Source organism: Crinia signifera, chromosome 7 (genome assembly GCF_055691185.1).
Source record: "Crinia signifera chromosome 7, ASM5569118v1, whole genome shotgun sequence".
NCBI lineage: Eukaryota > Metazoa > Chordata > Amphibia > Anura > Myobatrachidae > Crinia > Crinia signifera.
This window is the reverse complement of record NC_139223.1, coordinates 160,242,855-160,260,891: the sequence shown is the minus strand read 5'-3', so window position 1 is coordinate 160,260,891 and position 18,037 is coordinate 160,242,855. Positions and strand designations below refer to the sequence as shown.

Below are 18,037 nucleotides of genomic sequence, written 5' to 3'. Positions count from 1 at the left end.
GCTCGTTATCCTGTGGACACCCAGCAATGTATATACAGTATAGGTGTATCCTGCGAATACATACATACTGTACATTACACCTGTGCTCGTTATCCTGCTGACACCCAGCAATGTATATACAGTATAGGTGTATCCTGCGAATACATACATACATACATACATACATTACACCTGCACTCGTTATCCTGTGGACACCCACCAATGTATATATAGTGAGAATGGAGGTAGTCTGTAGAAAAAGACTAAAGAAGAACCAACAAGGTTTTTGGGGCACACTTGATATAATAAACAATTAGATGAATGTACAGATGGAAATAGTAATAAAACTTAACTTTTAATTGAAAGCTTGATTAGTAAAATAGGTTCATATAACTATATCCACACACCGTTTATGTGATTGTTGGAGAGCACCATGCGTGATGGACTCCCGCCACTTTTTGTGACAATATCAAACAATAATAATTCAACAAGAGCGAGAATGTTTAGATAAAATATTGCCTAGTACCAATTTTTATATATAATATACGGTATCGGCAATCGGACAAGACACAGGTCACTGCGCACCACCACTAAGTTATCCACCCCAGTGTCGGCAGAGATGGGTATGGACAGTTGGGGCATAAAGGAAAAGAGAAGGGAGGGGTTCAAGATTGTTGTGGCTGCACCTCAGCAGTATTAACAGGCGTACTGCCCCAGTGGATGAATACAGCACTGGATATTCCCTATAGGTCCCCCATGTAGGTACTTATCCAGCCTCTCACTGCTTAGCTTCTGTGTTCGGATGGATTACAGGCGGTCCAGTGAAGTATGGCTGTATAGCCCTTGCTGGTTACTTCCGATGTCAATTTGGAGGGTGAGCCAAGGTAAGCTTCTGCTGTCCAAACCGTTCAGATCAAGGCAGACCTGTTACTCAAATAGTATTGCAGGAGTGCTTGTGCTGGCTGGATGGATGAGAGAGCCACGAAAGATGGATAGTTTAGTGGTAGGAGGTGCTAACAAACAGAACCCTCATCTCTGCTGTCAAATATCATGCTAGCATCGGATGATTTGATGAGAGTCAGAGGATCATGCGATAGCTCCTCTAAAATGAAAGGGGAGGGATAAGGGGATAGATGCCCTTAGTGCTTAAAGACAATTGATTTTATGCAGAAAAGGAAATTAATTATGCGGGAAAAAGAAAAATGAAATGGTAAATGTACCCACGGTCCCTGGATAGAAGGGAGATTGGTCCCTAGTGTCAGTGTATATGTTACAAAAGACACCAGAAGCACACCGGGGAATCCAGTTATTGATTGGGATGATTAGGGCTGAGAATAATGAGTGATTCAGTCCTTAGAATTCTGTAAAGTAGTAGATATACACACAGCTTTGTAGTAAGTGTGAGGTCTCCCAACAGACCATATGGAAGTAATCAGAAACTGATTAAACAGGTATTATAGGTGTCAAACGTTTAAATGTTGTACATAAGTGATAGGTTAATATAAATCACAAATGGGTATTAGCAATGTAAACTAGAAAGAATATGGGCTGTCACTTAGGTATGCAGGGTTAATTACAAGCACACATGTAATAGGTGAATGAAACACTAGCAATTCAGAGGTTAATATTCTGCTAAATATCCTATAGCCACATATAATGCACAAGTGGATAGGTATGCAGATAAAGCTAGTAGAAGCCACACTGACTCATGCAGTCTCACTACAAGGGTCCCACGTTTCACAATTCAAATTTTAAAGTGAATATAAAGGAAACAATATAAATGCTTGACGCTGGTGAGACCAGGGTATGAGGGGGATTAACCCCGTTACCTGCGCCGGCTACGGCCGGTGGGGAGGATACTGCTCTCAGGTTAGGTACGAGTCCAAGGCAGGGACATGAGAGACTGCAGTGAGTGCTGTCCGTGTGGTGCGCGATAAAGCGCCGTATGCGGGATGACAGCGGGACGGCTGAAAGACAACTCCGTCTCAGTATGGAGTTGTCAGCCGGCACTGGTGGGGGTGGTGGGCGTGACCACGTGCGTCCTTGTATCATACATACATACATTTCACCTGAGCTCATATTCCTGCAGGCACCCAACAATGTATATACAGTATAGGTGTATCATGCGACTACATACGTACATACATACATACTGTACATTACACCTGCGCTCTTTATCCTGCGGGCACCCAGCAATGTATATACAGTGTAGGTGTATCCTGCGACTACATACATACATGCATTACACCTGCGGACACCCAGCAATGTATATACAGTATAGGTGTTTCCTGCGACTACATACATACATTACACCTGCACTCGTTATCCTGTGGACACCCAGCAATGTATATATAGTATATGTGCATGTGTGTATCATACATACATACACACACATACATTACACCTGCGCTCATATTCCTGCGGGCACCCAACAATGTATATACAGTATAGGTGTATCCTGCGAATACATACATACATTACACCTGCTCTCATATTCCTGCAGGCACCCAACAATGTATATAAAGTATAGGTGTATCCTGCGAATACATACATACATACATACATAGAAAGAGATATAGAGAGGATGGCGGCGCCAGGGGTTGCAGCCGTGTGTATATTAGTGGGGCACTAGCTCCCCTTGGATGGATGCTCAGAAACAAAAATTAATATACACTTCGGCGCTACTCCATAAATTTTTGACCATGTGTGTAGATTCACTTCAAAGCAAATTTTCTAGTATTCTTCGTATCTGTGCAACGTCTTAAGGGCACCTACTGACCTTAAAGTAGGTCCCTATGTGCCCGTAGAGGTTTCTTTTATCCTTGCCAAGTCAAATAGGTATTTGCAGCTGGTAGCAAATGAGTAAATTACTGACCTTATAAAAAGGCCCTATGTTCGCATAAAGGTATCTTTATCCTATTGATCTCGCCACAGGTCTATATCAGCTACACATGTAGTCGCTGGGAAACACACTCACCTCAGAATGAGGCCCTATGTTCACAGAAAGGTATCTTTGGTGTATCCACATCCAAGACGTCCCCTTGTACAAATGCTCATATACCGTCGTAGCAGAGAAAGAATTTATTCCAGGACGTGTACAATAAAACATAAGACATAAAAAATCCAATTAAAATACACCCAGTCTCAGGTGAGCCCAAAATACCTCACCCCCGATATCCGGATACTGGGGCGGAGTCGAACCAGATGAAAAAATGGTCAAGGGTCTCACCTGTGTTGTGGGTTCAGTCCTCTCACCAACGCGTTTCGGGCTTTAAGGTTAGCCCTTTTTCAAGGTGTGAGGAGTACTGTAATGAGAGGGTATTTATACCCTCTAAACAATGAAACAAGATAAAACATCTACAAAACCCGGCATGGGGTGCAATTCCCCATCACGGTGTTCACCTATGTACCTCTCTAATACAACTTCATAATCTCTCTAACTACCTAAACACATACACCGCTGGAGTCATAAGTGCAGGTAGAATCATTTGGAGAATGTTAAATTCAATTATAGAGTAGCGCATAGTGTCCATGTAAGTAAGTAATCCGGTTATCCCGATTTTCTGTTTGTGTTCGTATCAGCTCAATCGGTCAGCTGACCGGGCGACTTGCTGGTGCGGAAGTGCGTCACTGTGCTTCCGTTTTGTTCATCCTCCGTCAATGCCTGTTGTTATGGAACGCATACTTCCTGGATTGCGTTCCAAAGTTGCGGGCGCCATTTTGTGTGTGGCATCTTCAAATGCTTGATGCATATTCGTGTCCTTATGCTCACCGCCATATTGGAGTTCCGCTCAGCGGAATACAAACAACATATAAGACAAGATATTAGTATTGTATACGCTTTATCCTATTATTTGACAAAACGATTATTAACACTTGAATGTCAATCGGTATTTATACCTACATGATTAATATATACATGTAATGTAAAAAAGGTAAGTATAAAAAAGGATATAAATATCGGGAGATGGGGCTTTAAAATCTCATGCATATAATAAGAACGGAGATGAATGAAAATATTTAAAAAAATTTAAAAAAATTATTTAAGAATTTTTATAAAGAATTGGGGGTCTGAAAGGGAGGGTGGGCACAATCAAATCCAGAAAAAAACACCCATATATACCCCATAGAAAAATATACGTATATGTATATATAAACACATATAAAAACATATAAAAACATACAGAAGACTTCCCCATATATTATTATAAGAAACACTTTAGTTCGAACCCGATGTTTAAACCCCGAGGTTCAATGGTTTTGTGGGAATATATCTTTTTCATTTCAAGACATGCTAGTCTTTTTTCTTTGTCATTGGCCCTCCAATTGTCTTTGACAACATTAATGCCACAAAACGATGTTAGATGTTTAATCTCCATATTGTGTGTTTTTTTGAAGTGGGCCGAGACATTATGGGTCTCCATCCCCTTCTTAATATTTCTAACATGCTCGGCTAGGCGTGTTTTTAGCATTCTAGTTGTTTTGCCGATATATTGTTTTTGGCACGAGCACTCGATTATATATACGCAAAATTTGCTGCTACATATACGCGTAGCAGCAAATTTTGCGTATATATAATCGAGTGCTCGTGCCAAAAACAATATATCGGCAAAACAACTAGAATATATTCCCACAAAACCATTGAACCTCGGGGTTTAAACATCGGGTTCGAACTAAAGTGTTTCTTATAATAATATATGGGGAAGTCTTCTGTATGTTTTTATATGTTTTTATATGTGTTTATATATACATATACGTATATTTTTCTATGGGGTATATATGGGTGTTTTTTTCTGGATTTGATTGTGCCCACCCTCCCTTTCAGACCCCCAATTCTTTATAAAAATTCTTAAATAATTTTTTTAAATTTTTTTAAATATTTTCATTCATCTCCGTTCTTATTATATGCATGAGATTTTAAAGCCCCATCTCCCGATATTTATATCCTTTTTTATACTTACCTTTTTTACATTACATGTATATATTAATCATGTAGGTATAAATACCGATTGACATTCAAGTGTTAATAATCGTTTTGTCAAATAATAGGATAAAGCGTATACAATACTAATATCTTGTCTTATATGTTGTTTGTATTCCGCTGAGCGGAACTCCAATATGGCGGTGAGCATAAGGACACGAATATGCATCAAGCATTTGAAGATGCCACACACAAAATGGCGCCCGCAACTTTGGAACGCAATCCAGGAAGTATGCGTTCCATAACAACAGGCATTGACGGAGGATGAACAAAACGGAAGCACAGTGACGCACTTCCGCACCAGCAAGTCGCCCGGTCAGCTGACCGATTGAGCTGATACGAACACAAACAGAAAATCGGGATAACCGGATTACTTACTTACATGGACACTATGCGCTACTCTATAATTGAATTTAACATTCTCCAAATGATTCTACCTGCACTTATGACTCCAGCGGTGTATGTGTTTAGGTAGTTAGAGAGATTATGAAGTTGTATTAGAGAGGTACATAGGTGAACACCGTGATGGGGAATTGCACCCCATGCCGGGTTTTGTAGATGTTTTATCTTGTTTCATTGTTTAGAGGGTATAAATACCCTCTCATTACAGTACTCCTCACACCTTGAAAAAGGGCTAACCTTAAAGCCCGAAACGCGTTGGTGAGAGGACTGAACCCACAACACAGGTGAGACCCTTGACCATTTTTTCATCTGGTTCGACTCCCCCCCAGTATCCGGATATCGGGGGTGAGGTATTTTGGGCTCACCTGAGACTGGGTGTATTTTAATTGGATTTTTTATGTCTTATGTTTTATTGTACACGTCCTGGAATAAATTCTTTCTCTGCTACGACAGTATATGAGCATTTGTACAAGGGGACGTCTTGGATGTGGATACACCAAAGATACCTTTCTGTGAACATAGGGCCTCATTCTGAGGTGAGTGTGTTTCCCAGCGACTACATGTGTAGCTGATATAGACCTGTGGCGAGATCAATAGGATAAAGATACCTTTATGCGAACATAGGGCCTTTTTATAAGGTCAGTAATTTACTCATTTGCTACCAGCTGCAAATACCTATTTGACTTGGCAAGGATAAAAGAAACCTCTACGGGCACATAGGGACCTACTTTAAGGTCAGTAGGTGCCCTTAAGACGTTGCACAGATACGAAGAATACTAGAAAATTTGCTTTGAAGTGAATCTACACACATGGTCAAAAATTTATGGAGTAGCGCTGAAGTGTATATTAATTTTTGTTTCTGAGCATACATACATACATATATACATTACACCTGCGCTCTTTATCCTGCGGGCACCCAGCAATGTATATACAGTATAGGTGTATCCTGCGACTACATACATACATACATTACACCTGCGCTCGTTATCCTGTGGGCACCCAGCAATGTGTATACAGTATAGGTGTATCCTGCGACTACATACATACATACATTACACCTGCGCTCGTTATCCTGCGGGCACCCAGCAATGTGTATACAGTATAGGTGGGCAGACCTCTGAGGGGACTGCATTACTGTGCGTGGCAAACATCGTCATGGTGCAAACGGTTCTGAGGATGCTGATCTCTCTGTTGTGTGTCATGGTGACTATATTCCTTTCATGCTGATTGCATTTGCAGATAATGAAGCAAATTAGGATATTGTACATTATTAGAACTGGGTGGTACTTTCCTAATCTCAGTGTAACTGTATCATTATAATGTATCATTGATATTAGTGTAACTATAACATTATAATGTACCATTAATATTAGTGTAACTGTATCATTATAATGTATCATTGTTATTAGTGTAACTGTATCATTATAATGTATCGTTGTTATTAGTGTAACTGTATCATTATAATGTATCATTGATATTAGTGTAACTGTATCATTATAATGTATCGTTGTTATTAGTGTAACTGTATCACTATAATGTATCATTGTTATTAGTGTAACTGTGTCACTATAATGTATCGTTGTTATTAGTGTAACTATCATTATAATGTATCATTGATATTAGTGTAACTGTATCACTATAATGTATCGTTGTTATTAGTGTAACTATAATGTATCATTGATATTAGTGTAACTGTATCACTATAATGTATCGTTGTTATTAGTGTAACTATAATGTATCATTGATATTAGTGTAACTGTATCACTATAATGTATCGTTGATATTAGTGTAACTGTATCACTATAATGTATCATTGATATTAGTGTAACTGTATCACTATAATGTATCGTTGTTATTAGTGCCCCATCATTGGTGACTGATATTTTTTATCTGTCTCTTTCTCAGAGTCCGTCCACAGATGAGCAGAAAACCGTCAGCTGGCAAGAAGAGGCGCCCCGATGGCAGATGACCAGGTACTTGTGCGGGTGACGCTTGTTGCCTCGCTGGGTGAGGCCGGTGCTAGGGTGTCCGGCGCCCTCCTGCAAACCATAAATTTTTGCGCCCTTTCACATTGCCATTACAACAAGCTGCAGTCCAATTGGGGGAGCGTATGCAACATGCGATCCTATGGAGGATCTCGGGTGCATGTACATGTATGCATACACCATCTCAGTGCTGTGTCCGCAAAATGTTGCAGGCACTAAAGGTGCCCATACACGCTGCGTGAATCGCATACGTTATGGGCTAGATCGCATCATATCGCACGGCATGCATGCAATGTGTGTGCGATGCGATCCGAAAGCAGTACAAAAAGTACATACTTTTTGTACTGTGCGATGCCCGCAAGAGCGCACATTGCATCGCACGCTGCTATTGCAGAGTGTATGGCCACCTTTAGACACATAGCCCAGCCGATTATTTAAAAAGTGTCTAAATTAATATAAAAAATATCTACAATTATTTAAAAAATTGTTATAAACATGTATAATAAAAGGCTCCCTGTTCTTTTGCTGTTTAACTCTTGTGCAGTCCCTCCTCTTCTATCTGCGTAGGCAGGATGCTGAGGACGCCATTACACCCCTCTCGTGACTGAGGGGGAAAGGAGGGGAGAGAAGGAGGAGATGGAAGAAGAGGGGAGGAGATAGAGGGGGCGGAGTGTTGAGGACTGGCAGTGGCACAGCACACTGAGAAGAGGGAAGGAATGGGAGGTGGCGCTGCTGCCTGTTTGTCATTTGATTGACAGCCGACAGGCGCAGGGAGCAATGGGTATTCACAGACCGGCGCTACATGCCTCAGCGCAAGTGTCGTGAGGAAGAGGACAGGCGGGAGTGTAGCTCAGCTCTGTAAGTGGGAGAGGAGTGTATAAGAGAGTGTGAGAAGTTCAAATTAGATTCGGTAGGGAGAGGAGAGCGTAATGCGTTTGGTGAGCTGGGCTGCAGCACTGAGGATAGAATGGAGAGGTGAGTGTCAGGGATGCCACATAGAAGCAGGTATTAGTAGTCCAGTCTGACGATGAGAGAGTGGATGAGGGTCTCAGTAACATCCTGGGTGAGAGGGTCTGATCCTGGAGATGAAGATGGAAGCGCAGGACTGTGAGATGTGATGTGAGGGAGAAGACCAGGATTACTCCAAGACAGCCCACTTGGGGCAAATGAGGTCCATACATTAGGGGAGTATTGGGGAAGTGTCCTTTCAGCCGATACCTGTGTCAGGAGATTGAGGAAATCAAATAATTCACCAAATTCCAACCAAAAAGTGATCAGAATTTTGTTCTTGTCGCCATTTCCGCCAATGGGCTTTACCTTGGCGTACCTGTCATCTGGGGTGCCGCATTCATCCAGCATTGAGGGTGACCATAGACAGAACAAAGCCCTCATGGAGGAACCAGTGCAGAGTTACATTACTATTGTATATTCTCTGTAGAGGAAGGTTCCATGTGAGGCCCTTGTTTACCAGAATCCGCTGCCACCGCCGCGCTCCCCGCTCGCCTGGGTAGAAGGGACATTAGTTATAGGGAGCTGATATTTGGAAAGGGCAGAGAACTGTCATTCTGTGTCTGAAGGTCACAACAGCGAGGCCGCCAGGATTTCACAATATATAACTTTTAATACTCTTTCTCGGTTTCCAGAAATCAGCCGGCTTATCCGTGAATCAGGTTTTGTATGTCACAGAGCCACAAATAATATCACAGAGCCCAAATTTAGTTAAAATAAATCCAGGAACAGGCGGCCGGTGACTGGGGCTGTATTAGTATTCCAGGCTGGAAGCATTGTTCTGCGTGCACCTTTGTTGTTGCTGTGCCAATAGAGAGAGGTGCCTTTGTAGCCCCCCCCTTTACTGTGTGCTCCCCCCTTACTGTGTGCTCCCCCCTTACTGGGTGTTCCCCCCCTTACTGTGTGTTCCCCCCTTACTGTGTGCTCCCCCCTTACTGTGTGCTCCCCCCCTTACTGTGTGCTCCCCCCCTTTACTGTGTGCTCCCCCCCTTTACTATGTGCTCCCCCCCTTTACTGTGTGCTCCCCCCCCTTTACTGTGTGCTCCCCCCCCTTTACTGTGTGCTCCCCCCCCTTTACTGTGTGCTCCCCCCCTTTACTGTGTGCTCCCCCCCTTTACTGTGTGCTCCCCCCCTTTACTGTGCGCTCCCCCCCTTACTGTGCGCTCCCCCCCTTACTGTGCGCTCCCCCCCTTACTGTGCGCTCCCCCCCTTACTGTGTGCTCCCCCCCCTTACTGTGTGCTCCCCCCCTTTACTGTGTGCTCCCCCCCTTTACTGTGCGCTCCCCCCCTTACTGTGCGCTCCCCCCCTTACTGTGCGCTCCCCCCCTTACTGTGCGCTCACCCCTTACTGTGTGCTCCCCCCTTACTGTGTGCTCCCCCCCTTTACTGTGTGCTCCCCCCCTTTACTGTGTGCTCCCCCCCTTACTGTGTGCTCCCCCCCTTACTGTGTGCCCCCCCCCCCTTACTGTGTGCTCCCCCCCTTTACTGTGTGCTCCCCCCCTTTACTGTGCGCTCCCCCCTTACTGTGCGCTCCCCCCCTTACTGTGCGCTCCCCCCCTTACTGTGCGCTCCCCCCCTTACTGTGCGCTCCCCCCCTTACTGTGCGCCCCCCCTTACTGTGCGCTCCCCCCCTTACTGTGCGCTCCCCCCCTTACTGTGCGCTCCCCCCCCTTACTGTGTGCTCCCCCCCTTACTGTGTGCTCCCCCCCTTACTGTGTGCTCCCCCCCTTACTGTGTGCTCCCCCCCTTACTGTGTGCTCCCCCCTTACTGTGTGCTCCCCCCTTACTATGTGCTCCCCCCTTACTGTGCGCTCCCCCCCTTCCTGTGCGCTCTCTCTTTGTGCTCCCACTTACTGTGTAGCGCCTCCTCACAATGTAGCCCCCTCTCCTTACTGTGTGCTCCCCCCTTACTGTGTGCTCCCCCCCTTACTGTGCGCTCCCCCCTTACTGTGTGCTCCCCCCCTTTACTGTGTGCTCCCCTCCTTTACTGTGCTCCCCCCCTTTTCTGTGTGCTCCCCCCTTACTGTGTGCTCCCCCCTTTACTGTGTGCCCCCCCGCCCTTTACTATGTGCTCCCCCCCTTACTGTGTGCTCCCCCCCTTACTGTGCGCTCCCCCCTTACTGTGCGCCCCCCCTTACTGTGCGCTCCCCCCCTTACTGTGCGCCCCCCCCCTTACTGTGCGCTCCCCCCCTTACTGTGTGCTCCCCCCCTTACTGTGTGCTCCCCCCCTTACTGTGTGCTCCCCCCCTTACTGTGTGCTCCCCCCCTTACTATGTGCTCCCCCCTTACTGTGCGCTCCCCCCTTCCTGTGCGCTCTCTCTTTGTGCTCCCACTTACTGTGTAGCGCCTCCTCACAATGTAGCCCCCTCTCCTTACTGTGTGCTCCCCCTTACTGTGTGCTCCCCCCCTTACTGTGCGCTCCCCCCCTTACTGTGTGCTCCCCCCCTTTACTGTGTGCTCCCCCCCTTTACTGTGTGCTCCCCCCCTTTACTGTGCTCCCCCCCTTTTCTGTGTGCTCCCCCCCTTACTGTGTGCTACCCCCCTTACTGTGTGCTCCCCCTCCTTACTGTGTGCTCCCCCTTTACTGTGTGCCCCCCCGCCCTTTACTATGTGCTCCCCCCCCTTACTGTGTGCTCCCCCCCTTACTGTGCGCTCCCCCCCTTACTGTGCGCTCTCTCTTTGTGCTCCCCCTTACTGTGTAGCGCCTCCTCACAATGTAGCCCCCTCTCCTTACTGTGTGCTCCCCCCCTTACTGTGTGCTCCCCCTTACTGTGTGCTACCCCCCTTACTGTGTGCTACCCCCCTTACTGTGTGCTCCCCCTCCTTACTGTGTCTACCCCCTTACTGTGTGCTCCCCCTCCTTACTGTGTGCTCCCCCCTTACTGTGTAGCCCCCCTCCTTACTGTGTGCTCCCCCCCTTACTGTGTGCTCCCCCTTACTGTGTGCTACCCCCCCTTACTGTGTGCTACCCCCCCTTACTGTGTGCTACCCCCCCCCCTTACTGTGTGCAACCCCCCCCCTTACTGTGTGCAACCCCCCCTTACTGTGTGCAACCCCCCCCTTACTGTGTGCTACCCCCCCTTACTGTGAAGCCCCCCATGCATCATGATAATTAGGTCCAGTCTATTCCCAGCGCATTTGGTGTTGGGACCAATAATTCCGTTACTGAAAGTTTATAAAGGACAAATAAACCCATATAACCAGCATAAAGCGCACGGTGGCAGCTGGCAGGTGCGGGCGGTGGCTTATGGCAGGTGCAGGCAGCGAAATGTAAGAATTTTTGGGGGGGGAACCTGACGGTTTTTGTTTTAAATCCTTTTATCTTTATTCCAATGTTCTGTTCTGTAGTTTAGAACTGTATGTATTAGATATTTGTCTGTTACATCGCCCATCGTCTGCTCTGTCGCCCAGAAGCAGGAGTGATGTGACGGCATTAATGCCATATGGGTGTGTGCACAGGGAGCTTATGGCCGATATGTCACTTTGTACATGGAAATGTACCTGCTGTAGTTTATGGGCACCAGCAGACTTGTGGCCCCAGTATCTATTCGAGGCTGTAAGTGACCCAGGGATGCAGCATTCCAGTGGTTTGCATGTGCAGCAATAGTGACGCTGCGTTCCACAGATTGTAAAGGTACAAATGGCTTGTTGAGAATTGGATATTTATTAACCTGTATTTGCACTAATACCTCTGCAAGCGCTTATGACAAACACACGGGAGACTGATACCGGAAACAATGACCAGGCGCTGTGTACCTATGAATTGGACATATGTGAGAAAAAGCTGCTGGAACGCCAGCCTTCCAGGTTACGTGACCTATATACCGTCCATGGGAAGAGCATCAGTACTTATTACCACATATCGCAGACATGTCCACAGGCCGCAGCCTTCCAGGTTACGTGGCCTATATACCGTCCATGGGAAGAGCATCAGTACTTATTACCACATATCACAGACATGTCCACAGGCCGCAGCCTTCCAGTTTACGTGGCCTATATACCGTCCGTGGGAGGAGCATAAGTACTTATTACCACATATCACAGACATGTCCACAGGCCGCAGCCTTCCAGGTTACGTGGCCTATATACCGTCCATGGATGGAGCATCAGTACTTATTACCACATATCACAGACATGTCCACAGGCCGCAGCCTTCCAGGTTACGTGGCCTATATACCGTCCGTGGGAGGAGCATCAGTACTTATTACCACATATCACAGACATGTCCACAGGCCGCAGCCTTCCAGGTTACGTGGCCTATATACCGTCCGTGGGAGGAGCATCAGTACTTATTACCACAAATCACAGACATGTCCACAGGCCGCAGCCTTCCAGGTTACGTGGCCTATATACCGTCCGTGGGAGGAGCATCAGTACTTATTACCACAAATCGCAGACATGTCCACAGGCCGCAGCCTTCCAGGTTACGTGGCCTATATACCGTCCATGGGAGGAGCATAAGTACTTATTACCACATATCACAGACATGTCCACAGGCCGCAGCCTTCTAGGTTACGTGGCCTATATACCGTCTATGGGAGGAGCATCAGTACTTATTACCACATATCACAGACATGTCCACAGGCCGCAGCCTTCCAGGTTACATGGCCTAATACCGTCCATGGGAGGAGCATCAGTACTTATTACCACAAATCGCAGACATGTCCACAGGCCGCAGCCTTCCAGGTTACGTGGCCTATATACCGTCTATGGGAGGAGCATAAGTACTTATTACCACATATCACAGACATGTCCACAGGCCGCAGCCTTCCAGGTTACGTGGCCTATATACCGTCCATGGGAGAGCATCAGTACTTATTACCACATATCACAGACATGTCCACAGGCCGCAGCCTTCCAGGTTACGTGGCCTATATACCGTCCGTGGGAGGAGCATCAGTACTTATTACCACAAATCGCAGACATGTCCACAGGCCGCAGCCTTCCAGGTTACGTGGCCTATATACCATCCATGGGTGGAGCATAAGTACTTATTACCACATATCACAGACATGTCCGCAGGCTGCAGCCTTCCAGGTTACGTGGCCTGTATACCGTCCGTGGCAGGGAGGAGCATCAGTACTTATTACCACATATCACAGACATTTGACATCATCGTAGCAGGATCGAGTACCTCACAGCACATACTTTAGTCCATGAACTCCTCATTACCCACATTCCCACCTATCTGGTCTTCCCTGAAGTCCGACCATCGCAATGGGCAGCTCTTACCACTAATGTCCTGCATACGGTGATAGGAATTGCCATCCTGCATGCGGAGAGCAGCGGGACGCATCGCAAGATAAACGTTCCATGTGTTCTCTTCTACCACATCCCGCCACCCCTTGGCCAACATTCTGTGTGACTGAGCGTACAGCCCGCAAGCACCTCTGCAGTCTGGCCGCCCCCTCATCTATATATATGTCTAGTGTCCACGTGGCTCTGAAACACTGCCATCTGCAGGCAGCAAGTGAAACTACACCTACCGGCTTTGGAAGCATTTGCTTTGACCTTAGTAGTATATACTCTTATGTATTAATCTCCTGGTGCCCTCAGTTGTAAAACACAAACCAAATCCGTTGCCGCTGTATAGGGCGAACTGTTTCTATCCGCTCGCACCCTGGTTCTGAGGTCAGGTGGGCGACCGTGCGTCGCTGCTGTATAGTATAAAGCCATCTCCTGCGGATATTAGGAGTCACCTACCGAATTACTTTGTAGTCTATCCCCTAACTAAAGGTAACCAAACCGTACCGCTGTGAGAAGCGATTGTTATTCCCATCACGCCGTCTGACCGAGCGCTGCCACATATTCTATATTAAGGCCTCAAATGAAGTGACGTTAATAGCGGCTGCTGGGCGCACAAGCGTATCGGTGCGACCTCTTTCTGCAGCTGGAGGTTGCTGCCCTTTCCGGCACTGAAGGGGTGAATAATGAAACCCTCCATCAGCCGCCACTGCAAACGCTGATCTGAAGTCGGCCAAGCATGGCGGCATCTCCATTATATAGAAATTGTCATTTCAGTCCCTTTCTTCAATGAGATCTATTAGTTGTGCTGCAATAAAATGTCAAGTGATCGCATTGGTCTCGGGAGGCACTCGGTTCCGCGCTCGTATAAGGACCACTCTCAGCTGCGCCCATTAACCTCTGTTATTCCCTCTTTGTCTTACAGCGACCTGACGAGGACGGTGGAGATTTCGGGGGATGGTGGGCCCCTGGGCATACACGTGGTGCCCTTCTATTCTTCTCTCAGCGGCCGGTAAGTACCCTCGCCCTGGCTCAGATGGTGATAAGCACACGATATTCTCGGCTGAGTCGGTACTGAATGCCGAGTATCTGTACAGGAATACGGCGTGCCGCCAAAGTTATTTACTGAGCTCCGGCGCATCGCGGGTTACTAGGCCGCATTCTCCACGGGATTATCATTAATGGTGATTGCCCATTTATAATAAATAAAACAAAATCCAGACACAGGTGACAGGCCTCGGAGACTGATGGAGAAGATGCCGGACATGAGACGAAGGCCTGCACCTCGGCGTAACTACAGTATATATATATGTGTGTGTGTATGTCACGTGTTGTAGGTGCTAGTGACAGGCCTCGGAGACTGATGGAGAAGATGCGGACATGAGACGAAGGCCCGCACCTCGGCGTGACTATATATGTGTGTGTGTGTGTGTGTGTCAGGTGTTGTAGGTGCTAGTGGCAGGGAGAGGAGGGTGAGGCGCAGACCTGTGATGTCACACAGTGGATGATGTCACGCAGCTGATGACGGAGGAAGATCTCAGTCTGGCCGGACAGTTTACATCCGATTCGTTAGTGCCGTTACCCTGGGAAACCTGTTGCTAGTAACAAGTAAAAGCAGCAACTGAACGACAGTGTAGTTGTGCTGAAGGCTATTAGTGAGGTCTAGTATATGTCACACACCACAGGTGCCCACTCCTGTCCTCAGGGTGCCCACTCCTGTCCTCAGGGTGCCCACTCCTGTCCTCAGGGTGCCCACTCCTGTCCTCAGCATGCTCTCACCCATCAGACCCCCCTCCCGCGATTCTCGGCACCCCCGCGCCCCCTCCCGCGATTCGCGGCACCCTCCAGCGATTCACGGCGCCCCCCCCCCCCCTCTCGTGATTTGCGGACCCAAGCCCCCTCCCGCGATTCGCGGCCCCCCCTCCCCCTATTCACTGCACCCCCTGCGGACCCCCTCCCACGATTTGCGGCCCCATGCGACCGGCACCCCCGCGATTCACGGCACCTCCGCGCCCCTTCCCGCGATTCACGGACCCCCACAACCCCCCTCCCGCAATTCACTTACCCCCACAACCCCCCTCCCGCAATTTGCGGACCCCCCTGACCCCTTTTCGGCAATTCCCCCCCAAGCAGACCCCCGCGACCCTGCTCCTGCATTTCACATACCCCTGTGAGAATGGGGGATCCTGTACCGCCACAAGCAGGTGCCGCCCCTAGGTGGGAAATCCGGCCTTGGCTGTCGCGCTGCAGGTTCCACCACTGCCAGAAGTGTCCCCACAGTCCTCTGCACCAGCGCCACAACTGTTATCAGTGTCTTGCCACATACCACTATTATACAGCCTCCTGCTCTCATGCACCCTCACTCCCTCCCAGTGGGAGGAGACGCTCACCCACTGCTGGAACTGCATACTGTCCCCCACCCTCCTCCAGTTCTAGGGATGCCCATCGACCATTAATAATTTCAAATGATCGATGGTTTATGGCTGATGTTGAATACTTTTGCCATTGACGTGGGAGGACCAGATGGTTTCCCTACATCGATGGCAAAGGAGAACCAATCAAGTTTCACATTTTTTATGGTGCCGGGACACAGCATAGCTCCGCCCCCCCACACCCGGAAGTCCCGCCACTGAGTTCTGATTGACCCATGGCCTATTCAGTCAGATATAATGAATGACCATTGATAGCTACAACAATCGATGGTTATCCAAGTAATATGTTACTACTATCGATGGCAGGGTGCAAAATCGCCATCAATGCCAACCATCGATGGCATCTGCACCAATGCCTATCCCTACTCTGCAACAGCCAAAAACCTTTACTACCCCTCATGCCCACACACCTCTATCACTGCCCTGCCTCCTGTTCTCCTGCCCCGTAAACTTCCGCCAGTGGAGACCCGCTCACCCTGTGTTGCCCACATTCCCCTATCATGCTTTACCACCCATCTCCTGATCTCATGCACCCTAACTCCCACCCAGTAGGAGGAGACACTGACTCAGGGCCACCGCCCTGTACTCCTGTGCTGCCACACTGGACCCTCACCCACTGGCAGAAGCTGCACAGTGTCCCCCACCCTCCTCTTTAGTCCCCCTTATGCCCACACACACCTATCACTACCCAGCCTCCTGTTTTCCTGTGTCGTGACCTCCACCAGTGGGGAGCCGCTGACTCAAAAACACCCTACTATACTATTGCACACACACACACCTAAACAACACGCAACACAGCCCCCCCCCCCCACACCCACAAATGTCACTGTACCCTCCACACTATCAATGTACATCTTACTCTGTAACCGCTTTTTAATTAAACAAAACAATACACACCCCCTTCCACATCATATGCTCTCTATTTAACACATTTCACCTATAACTCAAGTTGCAATACAGGCATCTTTCATACAATTCTAACCATATTTCTTATATACAAACGTTCACAAATTAAGGGGGCGCAGCCCCTTACGACGGTGTGAAGAGCGCCCGTAGGGCGCAATGAATCACTTAGTATGCTGTATTCAGCAAATACCTACACAGAAATCTCTCTTCAGTCATTTATCAAGACAACTGTACCCCCCCCCATACTCCAAAACCACTACCCCAAAGGGCCTTCAGTCAGCACAGCCATGCACATGTTCTAGATAAGCCCCGCCCATTTAGTGACAGGCCCCGCCCACACATCAGAACATAATGACCTCAGGTGTAGTGATCGGTATGTACTGCGCTGCAGATAATATAACACTGGCATGGACCATGGCTATAGGGCAGGGTTGCCGACCCTCCCGGAATTTGCGGGAGTCTCCCGAAAATCGGGTCCTTCCTCCCGGCCCCCGGAAGGGTGGGCAACCCTCCCGGAATCAGGGGGACCCCCACTGAGCCCCCCGATCGCGGCATTTATATGCCGCAATCCGCGGGTCTCAGGGGAGGGGGCGGAGCTAAAACGGCATTATTTAGTCTATTTCCCGTAATGGGGCGGGGCTTAATGACGTCACGGTTAAGCCCCCCCCCCCCCCCAAATCGTAATGAAAGATCCTCTCCGGGCGATTTTCAGAAAGTCGGCAACCCTGCTATAGGGGGATTAGTGCTCCGTGGTCAGTATCGCTAGTGAGAGGCACTGGAGGCACAGAGGATGTCAGGTCCTTGTCTGTTCAGCTTTTCTGTATCATGCATCAGTTCATAGTTCAGGCTTTCTGTAGAAGTATTACATAGGGTTACCACCCGTCCGGGATTACTCCGGACAGTCGGTAATTAAGCCAGATGTCCGGAGTCCGGACGGGTGGCGTTCCCGGACTATACAATGTCCGGGAACCGCGCTGCCACTACCACTAGTGACTTACTAGAGCGCGAGCTGAGGTGAGGAGATGCGCCGGGAGTTGACACCAGCCAGGCACTGTGCAGCGGGCGCCAGACTACAGCGACCATGGCTGTGAGGTGATTCG

The 18,037-nt window shown here is 48.1% G+C and overlaps 1 protein-coding gene and 1 pseudogene across 5 annotated transcripts in view; one reads left to right on the top strand and one right to left on the bottom strand.

The window, feature by feature from the left end:
• The window catches only part of PARD3B (par-3 family cell polarity regulator beta), a 777,127-nt gene that overhangs the window by 229,540 nt on the left and 529,550 nt on the right, over positions 1-18,037 (top strand). For all 5 annotated transcript variants that reach the window (XM_083154121.1, XM_083154120.1, XM_083154119.1 and 2 more), the window contains exons 5-6: positions 7,268-7,335; positions 14,525-14,611. In XM_083154121.1, coding sequence (XP_083010247.1) covers positions 7,268-7,335; positions 14,525-14,611 — 155 coding nt within the window. The remainder of the gene's footprint in view (positions 1-7,267; positions 7,336-14,524; positions 14,612-18,037) is intronic.
• On the bottom strand, positions 701-819 carry LOC146025402 (5S ribosomal RNA; annotated as a pseudogene).